The following is a 12,161-nucleotide window of genomic DNA, read 5'->3' as shown; positions in this document are numbered from 1 at the left end:
CAGAGAAACTGATGGCTGGGGGAGCTGAGAGTGGAGCCAGGCCTCTCAAACCCCAATCTTTATCTACTCTATGAACTACGTAACTTCTCTCGTGCTTTCTCCCATTTGCATGGGATGGCAGACAGGCACTCAGTGCCTGGGCAGGGAGACCCTCCTGCAGAGGGGCTGGGGTTTTCTAGTCCAGGCTTGGCATAGCTGCTTTTCCTTCCAAAACAGGAAATGAAACTGGCCCCCTTTGCAATCCTTCCTGGAGATTATTTTGGTATTCATTGTGCAAGCAAATCCCAGGAACAGCACAGCCAGTGCTGCGTAAAAGCTGGTCAAGTGAGGCTCCTTTTCATGTATCACTCTGAGTGAGTAAGAGCAGGAAAAAGCTGGATGTGTCCATCGGCTCTTTTCTTGTCATCCCATAGTCCTCTCCAGCCTGGTCTTAGGTTTCCAAAGTCCAGATAGGCCCGGACTCCCTTCAGGAGTGCTGTGGTCATGTTGTGCAAGTCAGTGGACTACCCAAGAACTAGGGCACAGAGAATTCACACCATGACAGCTCATCATGGCAGACAGTGATGGAAATGGATGTAGTACACCCACTCTTTCCTTCTGCCTGATGAGTTCATCCTGCACAAGGAAAGAGGAAACTGGTCCCTCCAAGAAGCGGCTGACAGCAGATGACAGCAGATGTGTTGGGCTGATGGGTAGCTCTGAAAGGTCTTCTCTGCTTGTAAATCCGGTGTCAGGCTCTCACCTGTTGAAACAAGTGCTGTAGATGCAGCTGACTGTTCTTGTTCCATTTTTTTCCTCTTAGACCTTCTTGCCCCTTAAGTGGATGGCTCCAGAGAGCATCTTCAACAACCTCTACACCACTCTGAGCGATGTGTGGTCCTTCGGGATTCTTCTCTGGGAGATATTCACTCTAGGTAAGTGCCCTGGAGATCATGGTGGTGTCTGATAGCATGTCAGCACGTCCCTTCCCAGAGACAATAGAAATCCATTTCTAATCCCCGAGTCCCAACCTTACCAGTCAGAGTAGCACTTCATTCCCCGTCTCCTCCTTTCGCATGCTGATGTTGCCATTTGGAAGTGAAATGAAGCAGGAAAGGTAAAGAAAAAAAGGAAGCCTTGGTGTGAAATGCATGTTGGCATGGGGGTGGCAGGCAATCCACCAGCCTGAATTCCTGCTCTCCCTTTACACCCAGGGGGGACTCCATATCCTGAACTGCCTATGAATGAACAGTTCTACAACGCCATCAAACGTGGCTATCGGATGTCCAAACCCACCCACGCCTCTGATGAAATGTAAGTGCTGCCCATACGTGTTTGCCCTGGGCCTGCCCTACACAAACTACAGAAGTATTTCTGCCACTGTTTTCCCCACCCGCTAACTCACCAGAGTGCTTTCTCTTTCCTCTTGTTAGCTACGATATCATGCAGAAGTGCTGGGAGGAGAAGTTTGAGATCAGACCATCCTTCTCACAGCTGGTGGTGCTTATGGGAAACCTCTTGGTGGATTGCTACAGAAAGGTATGTTCAAAGGACCCAGTGCTGGATGGACAGAAGAGGGTCAGTGTTCTGTGGAAGATGCTGCCTTGGTTAGGGCCCTCAATCAGGGTTTGGACACCAGTGTTTACTGCTGCCGTGCCAGAGGATTTTGCAGTGACTAAAGCTGCATTAGTTTGAACAGCCGATGAAGGTGGTTTGGGCATCCTGGGGACATTGCTGAGACAACTGGCATCGCCAGCCAGGCAACTGGTATCTCAGCAACTGCGGAAATCAGAACTGGCAGGAGATCAAAAACCTGCCTCCAACTGTTTGGTATTTTGGAGCTGTGGAGTTGTGCCCTGATCTCTCCCTTAGGAAACGTTCATGATCTTTGGTAGAGTCAGGGTAGCTGAACCCAGCTAGAAGATGCGAGCCCCTCTAGAAAAAGCCTAGCAGACAGGGAAGGCAAACACAACACAAGTGCATTTTCTCCACTCACAAGACCTTGTTTCTTTGGTAACCTGCCCTGCGAGAGCAGAGGTACCAGCAGGTGGATGAAGAGTTCATGAAGAGTGACCACCCCGCTGTTGTCCGCACAAGACCCACAATCCCTGGGTTGAACAACTCCAGGCTCACAGCCAGCTCCCCCACCGGCAGCATTCTCTACACAGCCGTGCACCAAAATGGGGGTGAGAATGATTATATCATCCCTCTTCCTGACCCCAAACCCGACGCAATCTGCGATCTCCCTCAGGAAGCCTCCATCAGCCGGGCCAGGTAAAAACATTGCTTCTGAATGTTGTCCTTTCCCCTGACTATGCAAATCTGAAAACGGGGGCCTCAGGAGGAGATGGGGATGCTGTGCTGAGGGATAGACCAGGGATGGGTTTACCGGGAGAGGAGGGCAGTGTCACCCCCATCTGAGGTGCTGTGACCTTGCATGAGCGTGCAGGGATGGAGATGAACCAGAGGAGCTGGGACATGAGCTAAGATAGGCTGCCATGTCACATCCCTGTACATCAGCCAGCACAGCTGGGGACAAGTGACCCCACTCACGAGGAAGGCCCACGGGGGCCCACGGTCTGCAGAATCCAACCTGCTGTATGTCGTGTTTGAGGGCTGAATAGACCCAACCGATATTGTCTGTTCCCCTGCGGAAAGCTACTCAGATAGAGTGGGGCTGCTGGGAGCTTGACACGCTTCTCAGCTGTTGGGAATCCTCTCCCACCAGGAGACTTGGGACAATGCTCTCATTTCTCTCTCCCTCTTGTCTTCCTTCAGCTCTATGCTGAACGAGGCCAACACATCGTCTACGATATCCTGTGACAGCCCTCTGGGCCTCCGGCAGGATGAGGAGCAGGAATCCGACCCACAGCCAGTCTGCCAGGAGCCGACCACAGGGCACCAAGAGGTGGAGGAGAGTTTCCTGTAGTCAGAGCTGGGCTGACTCTGCATCTCTCTACGGAGAGGCCAGCTGAGGGGCTGATCCAGACATCAGAGAGCTCCATGCTTTGCACTTGTACATCAGGACATCCCCACCTGTCCCAGCATTCCTCCTTCCCTTCTGTCTCCCAGTGTTGGGTGGGGAATTAAAGACTTTTCCCCATTTCCATCCCCTTCCCCCTTACAAGAGGTGGCTCCGTGCCAGCAACCTTCCAGATCACTGCCACATCCTCCTCAGTGATCAAACCACTGCAGGAGGGAGACATCTCACAGACCAACATCTTCTTTTCAAGTGGAAGACGTGGGTTCGATCTCCACAAGAGACGCCACTTTCTTCATGGCTAAGATGATACTCCAGCCTCTTCCCCCTCCATGGCAATGAGTTTCATCTCCTCTGCACCAGCACTTCTCTGATGGTCTCAGCACCAGCCACACCGTGGTTCTGTGAAATGCCACCAGGACAGATGATTTGCTTGGATCCCGTTGCTGGGGTGTAGAGAACCTGCAACACCAACCTTCAGCTGCTGGAGATCAAGAGTACATTGGGTAGATTGTCCTCCAAGCACAGCCAAGTCCTGGAGAGACCAGCCAGCGTCTCAGAGATACTGAATCACCGTTTTCCTTTCTTGACAGCTCTTCTATAGATAGAGAGTCACAAACACTACAGGTACCCATGGTTCTAGGGCACAGCTCTGCACCCAGCTAGAGGGGCTGTCACACCCTGAACCCTTTTGTGCCCAGCATGGCACCAAGAGCCCCAAGGGCATGCCAGGAACTCAAAATGCTCTCACAATGACTCTGTTGTAGTAGCAAAGAGGGCAGTCCAGTGTTGTTCCTGTCGTCTGCGTGGACACTAAGCTAATTATTTTCCATTGAAGATTTAAAGGGAACAAATATATTAATCCACTAGCCAGGGCCAGTATAAGGAAGCAATATGGCTATTCATTAATCTACTGCCACTAAGCCCAGCTTATCTGCTGGGAAATCATATAACCCTGCCAGCTGCAAAATCTTTGTGCCTTATCTTTGGGAAGCAAGGGCTCCCTTTTGATAGACTGTTCACCCGAACACCCTTTTTCAGGATGGGAGATCTCACCAGTCCCTCCTGAGTCATAGCAAGACTATGGGGAGCAATAAGGATGCCAGAACACCAACCCAGGGACATCTCAAAAGAGAGAGAGGGAAAGAGGCTGGGAAGCTGTTTGGGTCACAGCTAAACTGTACCTCACACCCTGCCACTTTCTGGGGGCCAGGCATAGCCACTCGCAGCCTGCCAGGGCTGTGGATGAAGTGTCATGGGGAACCAAGCAGAGCAAGAGGAATCAGGGAGGATTCCTCTCTCTTGGAGTGTTTTGAAGAATAAAAGGGCAGAGATCTTCCTCCTGCTTCTCACTGCCTTCCTCGCTTCTTGCAGGCAGGCCTGGGACTTCTTGTGCTCTCAGCTGGCACTTGAACAAGGAGACTCAAAGCAGGAGGAACACCAGGCTTTTAAATCAGTTGTGAACCCCACCTCTGCAGAGGTGAAAGCTAGACCCCCAAAACTACAGGTCTGACACCATAGAAACTAGCAGGGTGTTTTTCTAAAAGAAGTTTCCCATTGCACTGAGCTCTGTTCGCTGCATGCACCCCACTCCCATTAACCCCTTTGTTGCCCTACTCATGCACATCTCTGTGCATCCTACAAAAACTGCGCAGGCAGGTTTACAAATTCAGAAATTCAATCAGCATCTTGCTGGGCTTTTGCCACCTCAGAGCCACTGAGAATTTTTTTTTTTTTTTCCAAAATATGAAACATCTGCCAGAAATCCACAGCAAAACAGCTTCTGTTTTAAGTTGTCTATTGTTGCAATGCTGCCATTAATGCAGCTAAAAGAGGAGTAGGTGTTTTGTGGGCTGATGTCCTCGGTAAAATGTGAACATAAGAAATAGCACTTTTATTGGCAGCCGGTGGAGTGTATTTTCAGCCCATGTGGTCAGATTCCCCACCATCCATAGGAAACACACTGTGAATGACAACTGTTTTTCCATGCTCTGTTCCTCCTGTTTGTAATGAAGGAGCCATCTTCTGTGGCCACAGTTCATGAAATGATCCTAACCGCAGAGAAGCAGTAACTCACGAGATCCTTGGGGTCAGACCACTTTATTTTTCTAACATGTAAGGTGCTTTGTAGGATTTGTGTCACTGCACTTGAGCCCATAGGATGGCACATCAGATCATCCTAATAGCCGCTGTCTGTACCAGCTTCATTTTTAATTTGTCCTTCTCTATCAAAGGTGACCAGAAGTACCCAGTACTCCAGGTGAGGTCAAATCTCGACCTCGCATAGGGCATTAATAGTTCTGGTCTGTACTGGATTTGACTTGCCTGGTGTAGCTTTGGATAATGTTGGCCTTTTCCCAGCCACAACATACTGGTAGTTTGGAGTCATCCTCTGACCAATCTAAGCACCTACGTCTTTCTACTCTTCCAGCATTTCTAAAGAAGATACTCCCTGCTGTCCCAGACATTGGGTCATCAGCACATTTTGTTAACAAACTGTTATTTTTGGGCTAGACTGACTAATAAAAATACTAAATACTTCCAGCATCAAGAGCAACCCTAGAGAGCTACTTTTACTACCTCCGTCCAGCCCAAAGATTTCCCCATCAATTAACCCCTTCTCACCCTCCCTTTGGCGATTCGCTTATTTACTTCACAAATCCTGTACTAAACTCCGTCTTGTACAGGCTAATTACTAACGAAATTACTAATTTCCCACTATCAAATAGTTTTGACAGTCCTGAAAGAGATCTATTTCTTCTCCCTGCTGGGGGAAATCAGGTATCCTGTCCTTCTAGCTGGGCATTAACTACACTTGGATGTCTATTGCATTTTGTCCCATTTGTAGATTTATTGCAATTATTCTTTGCATCAAAACCTGTTCTGGCTGCTGATGGGGTGCTAACCCCACCTCCCTCTTCATTCTTAAAGTAGGTACGCCAGACTCTTTGCAAAATGGTACCATTCTCCATTCCAGAGACATATGACCAAATATTTGCCTTTGGCCCTGTGATTGCAAGGGCCAAGTCTTGCACTTTGTAGTACTTTCCTGTCCTTAACTATTCCCATCACCACTTAGTGAGGGCATGCACACCTGCTGCAGCGAGCAGATCTTCTCAGCCAGGGGCAGGCTGGCAGCTGGGCAAAGCAAACATTTTTTGCTAAGCATCCTTGCAACTCTCCTCAAAGAGAGGGCTTGGCAGGGCTGAGGCTTCCAGCAGTCCCCCAGGCAAGCTCTCGCCGCTCGGGGAGCCAGCTCCAGCCCCCCGCTCCCTCTCTCTCTGCTGCCAACATTCCAGTCCCTGCATGGCCTGGCAGGTGAGGGCCAGGAGAAATGGTTGGCTGTTATGGGCCCATCAATTTTGTAGCCATAATTTCTCTGGTGAGACTCTGAAGGGAACCAGTTCCTCCGGGTTTTTAGTTTTGATGATCAGTATTTTTGTTTGGGTGTGGTTTTGTGTTTAGAGGTGGACCCAAACTGAGCCCCCCAAAAAGGGATACATGCCACAGCTTGGGCCCATCTCTAGTGCAATATCTTTTATTTGTAGATTATATGTTACTCTACAGCTGTTACATCGTTATCAGCACCAGTATATGCATAATCCTACTGCCAGTCACTATTTCATGCATACCTAAGTGTATCCCAGAAACTAATGTGACACTCCAGTGTCTCTTTCCACATTTAAGATGCTTCTCAGACTGATGTGTGCGCAGATTTTAATCCTTTTGTCTTTCTCGGTTTGAGCGTGTTATTATTTTTTTAAGCGAGAGTGTCACGTTTAGTGTTTGTTTGTGTCGTGTTAAGAAATCTAGAGCACAGTGGACTTTACACGTAACTAAATTGTCTCTGTTCACCTGCCAAGGGGACTGTGGTGGAGTCCCATGCGGACGGGAGGCAGAAGTGCAGTGCAGATGTGCAGCCAGGAGGTAGTCAGACAGAAGTGAGAAACAGCTCTTCCCCTTCTTCCAAGTCAGGGCTCTGGGCTGGGGTAGAGACAGCACCACAAATACAGGGTACTGGGTGGTGGGTTAGGTTTTGGCTGTGAGGAAGCCCAAGGTCTGCCTGTGTAAAGCTGTGCAGATCCGGAGAAGGGGATTTCACAGATGTCTCCTTTTGGGGGCTTTTTCTAAAATGAGATGTCAGCTAATGTGCTAAGGAGGCAAACCCCGTGCTCCAATGCACAGGCACAAGGAAGGGCTCTGGTCGGGCTCAGTGCTTAGCTCAGGTCCCAGGGTCAGTGGTGGCCAGTTCACAATGCAAACCGTGGGATCTCTCACACAGGAGAGCAGTGGGCTGCCAAGCCAGCCCCAGGGAGCCTGGACGCAGCCTGGCTGTGCTCCCACATGGAGGACATGAAGGTTGCCCTTTGGCAGCCCTCGGCAGCCTTTTGGCAGCCTTTGCCCCAGGTGGTTGCACAGGCAGAGAGCAGCCAGGGCAGCTGCAGTCCTCACTGGACACCAGGCAGCTCCTGGGCCATGCACAGGTCCTTCCTGCAGCAGACCCCAGCCCTGCCCAGATGCTGAGCAGCCAGCACTAACTGTAACGGTGGAGGCACCATGTTGTCTGCAGGACTTACCCAGAGCAGGCCGGGTATTCTTAAAAAATCAGATTTCATGGCCCAGCACACGGGTTGCTGGGCTCCCAGCATAATTCCCATTGTTTCACCTGGAGGGCTGAAGTCTCTGGGACATGCCAAGATGGACCCAGTCGGCTTTGGCAAAAGCAGGGGAACTGCTCCAGTGTAGCTCCAGTGGCACTTTGGAGAGATGACCCTTGTAGAGGTGGGAGGAGGCAGGGAAGCCAACTTGTGCTGGGAGGCTTGCAGCGTCCCATCGTTCCTGTCCTTTCCTCCTTCACGGATTGCACCAGAACTGCAAAGCTTGCCCAAAGCATGCCCTCTGTCCTCTCCCCCTCCTGCTGTGCTGGCTTGCTGGCATCATGCTGTTACCCTGCAGCATCTTGGAACAGAAGCAGCACCTGCCTCCACGCTGTTTGTCAGAAACCATCCTGAGGGCAAAGGAAAAAACAGAGTTCAGACTAAGGTACCAAAGAGTTAACATTTTCCTAGGTTTACAGATGTATTTGTAGGATTTGTACTATGTCACATCTATAGCCATGAGATATTATTTTTATGCTGTAAACTTTTACAAATATGTTTTTAAAGAAAGAGTTTAAAAATAAAGGTGTTTTTCTTTTTGCAAAGTTCCATCTCTTCCTTTGTTTGCCTGGTTTTGGTTGCTCCCACACAGATGGGGCTGGGAATACAGCTTAACCATGCCGTGAGCAAGGGCTAAGCATGTTAATACGCTGTGCATGACCCCAACGCTTAGCAAAAGCCAAGCTGGGAGCCAGGCAGAGAGAAGCACAGCAAGGCAACAGCTGAGCCCAGATACATGGTAAGGAAAAGGGGCTGTGAGCAGGGCAGGATCTGCCCTGTCTCTCTGGTAACAGGCCAGCTTGTGGGTCATGTTGCACTGGGAGGAGGTGGGCAGAGGGAAGGACACTGGGAACAGTTCCCATATGTATCCCCAGTGCCTGAGGTTTGGACCAGCAGCCCCAAACAAGAGCTTGATGTGCTCCTTGGGAGCATTGCTGGGTCTGTGCTAAGATCATGGTAGGGATGTGGGAGATGCCAGACTGAACAGTGCTGGGCTGAAGGAGATGGGAGACACCACAGCGCTGTTGATTTTTCCACATAGTTTAATAGCTCAGGGTGGCGGGAGAGACTGGAGGTAGCAATGGGGCAGGGCACCAGAAAGAGCCACACTGCAATGCACAGGGCTCCCCATGTCTGGCTCTCCTCTGAGCTGGGTTGTCCTCCCCTCCCTCTGGGATGAGGAATTCACTGATACCCTTTAAAGATGCAACCCCAAAATACTGGCTCCCCACATTACCATCCCTCAGGTCCACATGTCCCCCTGCTTTCCTCCTCCCCTCATCTTTCCCCAGTCACCTCTCCAGAAGTGCTGGGATCCCCCAGCCCCATGAGAGACAGGCACCTCCTGAGTCCAGCCCAAAGTTTTCTCCTCTCTCTGGCTCCAGTGAAACTGCTCCTCCTGAAAATGACCCCAGGCTGCTAGAGTGGAGCTCTGAGCCACAGTGGCTCTAGCAGCCAGCTCTGAGCCACATGTTTGGAAAGCCTGGGGTTGCTGCAAAGAGGGGATTTTGAAATGACGTTCAAATATATCAGTGTTGACCCTGTCTTCAGGCTGCATGATGCAGCCCTGCCTCAGCTCCTGGGAACCCCGTGTGTACCCAAAGGACCAAGGCACCGGCTGCAGCAGGAGACAGGTCCAAGTCCCAGCAATGCTCCCCTTCTCAGCACGACCTGTCCTGTGCTGCTATCTTTGCTCAGTTTGCCAGAGAGGAGGTTTGCAGGCTCCCTCACCAGCTCAGACTGATTCTCCCTAGATATGCTCTGAGTCACCTGGCATGGCTCAGGCATGACAGGCAGACAGGGCATTTTTCTCCAGGAGCTGAATCAGCAAGGAAAAAAAATCACTTCATCTCCAGAGAGGCTGCAGCAAAGGCTTGGGGGGAAGCAGGGAGAGGGAATTGGTAGACCTCAGCCCTGAACCCAGCTGGGTCCCACTGCCTAATCCCTGCCTGGCAGACCTTTTGCATGTTGGGATGCCCTGAGGAGGAGTCATGGGCCTGGGAACAAGTAGGTAGATATGGGGACTCCTGGCAGGGCATTTTCCCCACCTGAAGACAAGTTTCGTCTCCAGTGATGAGACAGGCACCTCATGGAAGAGCTCAGGGAAGTAAAGAAACTCAGACTGCAGAGACAAACCCTGGCCTGCTGCAACCAGTTTGAGTACCAACAGCTCACTTGGGACATGGGTGTTTCACATGTGTCCCCAGGCTGCTGCAGGGCAGTTCAGGCAAGCATGACACCATGGCCAGCTGTAGTCATTGCAGGGGTCCTGTAGGGGTGGAATGGCCCAGCCCCACTCCCAGCCTGGGAAACAAGTCTGAGCTCCCAGTGCTCCCAACCAGGACTCACAGCAGCCTCCACTCTCCCCTCCACAGCCAGCCTGCAGCCAGCCAGGCACTCAGCAAGTCTCGTGCCATCTCTCAGCACGCATTCCTGGCCATCGGGGTCTCCACAGACATCTCTGGGCTTCAAGTGACTCAAAGTAAGGCTGCAGCTCCTCTGAGAGCATCCCTGCTCAGAGCTGCTTGGGCATGTGAGCCCCAGCAGCACTCCTGTGGCTGAGCTGCTTGCTTGCAACCACAGGATTTGGGGTGCAGCCTGCCAACAGGAAGAGATGGCCACCAACGAGGGAGGAACCCCAGCAGACAGCTTGTCCCACTGAGCATCCCCAGGTGTGCCCAGCCCAGCTTGGGGACCCATGTGTAGAGGTGGTGACTTGTCACCTGTGGACCACTGCCATCAGAGATGCTGTGCAAGTGGCCTCCTCAAAAAGAAGGGAGGCTGAGAGATTGTTTCCCTTCTCTGTATTGAACCTGTCTGATTTAATACTTGTTCACACTGGTGAGTCAGTTCTCTCTGAGCTGGCATTTGTTCCTGGAAAAAAAAAACAACCAAAAAAAAAAAACAACTTAAAAAGAAGAAGGAGGGAAACAAACATCCTTTAAAAAGCCCCTTTGGCTCAAAAGGAGGAAAGAATAATCAGGCAGATGTCTCCTGTGGCACAGCCACTTGACAGCCCCCCAGCTCTGGGCAGGAGCCCCCCAGTGCACCACACTGCCTCTAGTTCATGTTCTTCTTCCCCACATCCTGCCAGGAAAAACTGCTGAGAGGAAATCTTCTCCGGCCAAAAGCTGCCTTTCCTTCTCTCTGGACTGACTCCCTCATGCTCTCCAGCCACCCTTCTGGCCAAAAGCAAGAGCTCTCGCCATGTTCCCATGACTCTTAGTCATCTTCAGCACAGTCAGCCGTGCTCTCATCTCTTGGCCCCAAGACCTTGTCTTGCTGGTACCTTGCTAATTGCCCCCTCTGGAGAAGCCCATTCCCCTCCAGTCTGTGGACACATGAGGGGCACTCCTCTGCCTGGCACCTTTGCATTGCAAGTGCAGATTCAACAGCCACCGCTGTGCAGACATTTTGGAAACACGCATCTCCTTCTGCCCACATTTTGCAGCCAGTATCCCTGCCACCTGCCCGCTGATGGGGCTGCAGCTGGGTACAGCTAAGGCAGAGCCCTCCAGCTTGCCCCAGGCAGGACCTTCCTCCCCTGTGCTTCCCAGCGCTGTCAGGTGGCGGCCTTAACTTCTCACCCCAGAGCTGCCGTGAACTGTCATGAACTTCTGCTGCAGCGTGAGGTTATCCTCACAGAGATAGAGCAGAGAGCAAGGGGCACCCTGTGTCTGACTTGACCTCCTAACATCTTGCTGAATTGAGCATCCCTAGGACAGCTGTTTTGCTTCTAGCCTACCCTCACTCCCTGTTTTGGAAGAGGCACAGTTCACTGGAGGGTTAATGAAGTGCCTCATTACTGCTCCCAGGTGCCTGCCATGTTGTCAATTAGAAAACAGCTTCAAAAAGCCTCCCCACCAGCAAGGCAGGAGGACTGGGTGAGATGGGCTCCTGGAGAGGAGGGGTTCTTGCTTGAGCCCTGTGGCTGCCTGATGGTGATGGGATTGCTGTGAGCCCCAGGCTTGGAGGTACTGGGAGAGGAGGAGAGTTGGGGTCCCTGTGTGTCCCCCAGCCCAGCTGGGGACAGGGAAGGGTCTGCTGGCTGGACCCCAATGGCTGTCCCTGCTGGGGAGGGTGGTGAAGGCAAGCCTGCAGCTGGCTCTGCGCAGTGCTGGAGTGGGACTTGGGGGTGATCCTGTGTAGCTACAGGACCCCTCCCTGCACCAGGGATCGTGCTCTTGGTCAAAACAAAATAATTTATCATCTTCATGGTCTTTTTCCCACCTGGGAGCTGCCCTGGGCTGAATCGCCTTTGCAGGCCTGTCGTGGGGGAGTTGGCCATGCATGGGCCCTCAAGACCCGAAGCCAGCAAAAGCCACTGGGCCTGAGGTAAAATGGAGTCCCCCGCCACCAAGGTGCGTTCCAGCCTGGCTCTTTCTGTCCCCAAGCAAGCGTGCAGCAGTCCCCGGGGGTTTGGGTGGCAGGAGCCGGGGCAGACTGAGATTGTCCTGAGCCCTGGGGAGAGGTCTGCAGCGGCAGGAGGGTGGCCCCAGCAGCGAGGGGAGGCCCTGCGGCAGGGTACGTGCGCGGCCCCACCT

General features: G+C 51.9%; 1 protein-coding gene across 2 annotated transcripts in view; it reads left to right on the top strand.

The window, feature by feature from the left end:
- The window catches only part of PDGFRB (platelet derived growth factor receptor beta), a 34,824-nt gene extending 26,662 nt beyond the window's left edge, over nucleotides 1-8,162 (top strand). For both annotated transcript variants that reach the window (XM_052816646.1, XM_052816645.1), the window contains 5 exons: nucleotides 803-914; nucleotides 1,194-1,293; nucleotides 1,413-1,518; nucleotides 2,015-2,253; nucleotides 2,758-8,162. In XM_052816646.1, the coding sequence (XP_052672606.1) occupies nucleotides 803-914; nucleotides 1,194-1,293; nucleotides 1,413-1,518; nucleotides 2,015-2,253; nucleotides 2,758-2,908 (708 nt within the window). In that variant the 3' untranslated portion in view covers nucleotides 2,909-8,162. The remainder of the gene's footprint in view (nucleotides 1-802; nucleotides 915-1,193; nucleotides 1,294-1,412; nucleotides 1,519-2,014; nucleotides 2,254-2,757) is intronic.
- The last annotated feature ends 3,999 nt before the right edge of the window (nucleotides 8,163-12,161 follow it).

This window comes from Harpia harpyja, chromosome 20 (assembly GCF_026419915.1).
Source record: "Harpia harpyja isolate bHarHar1 chromosome 20, bHarHar1 primary haplotype, whole genome shotgun sequence".
Classification (NCBI taxonomy): domain Eukaryota; kingdom Metazoa; phylum Chordata; class Aves; order Accipitriformes; family Accipitridae; genus Harpia; species Harpia harpyja.
This window is presented reverse-complemented; position numbering and strand designations above follow the sequence as displayed.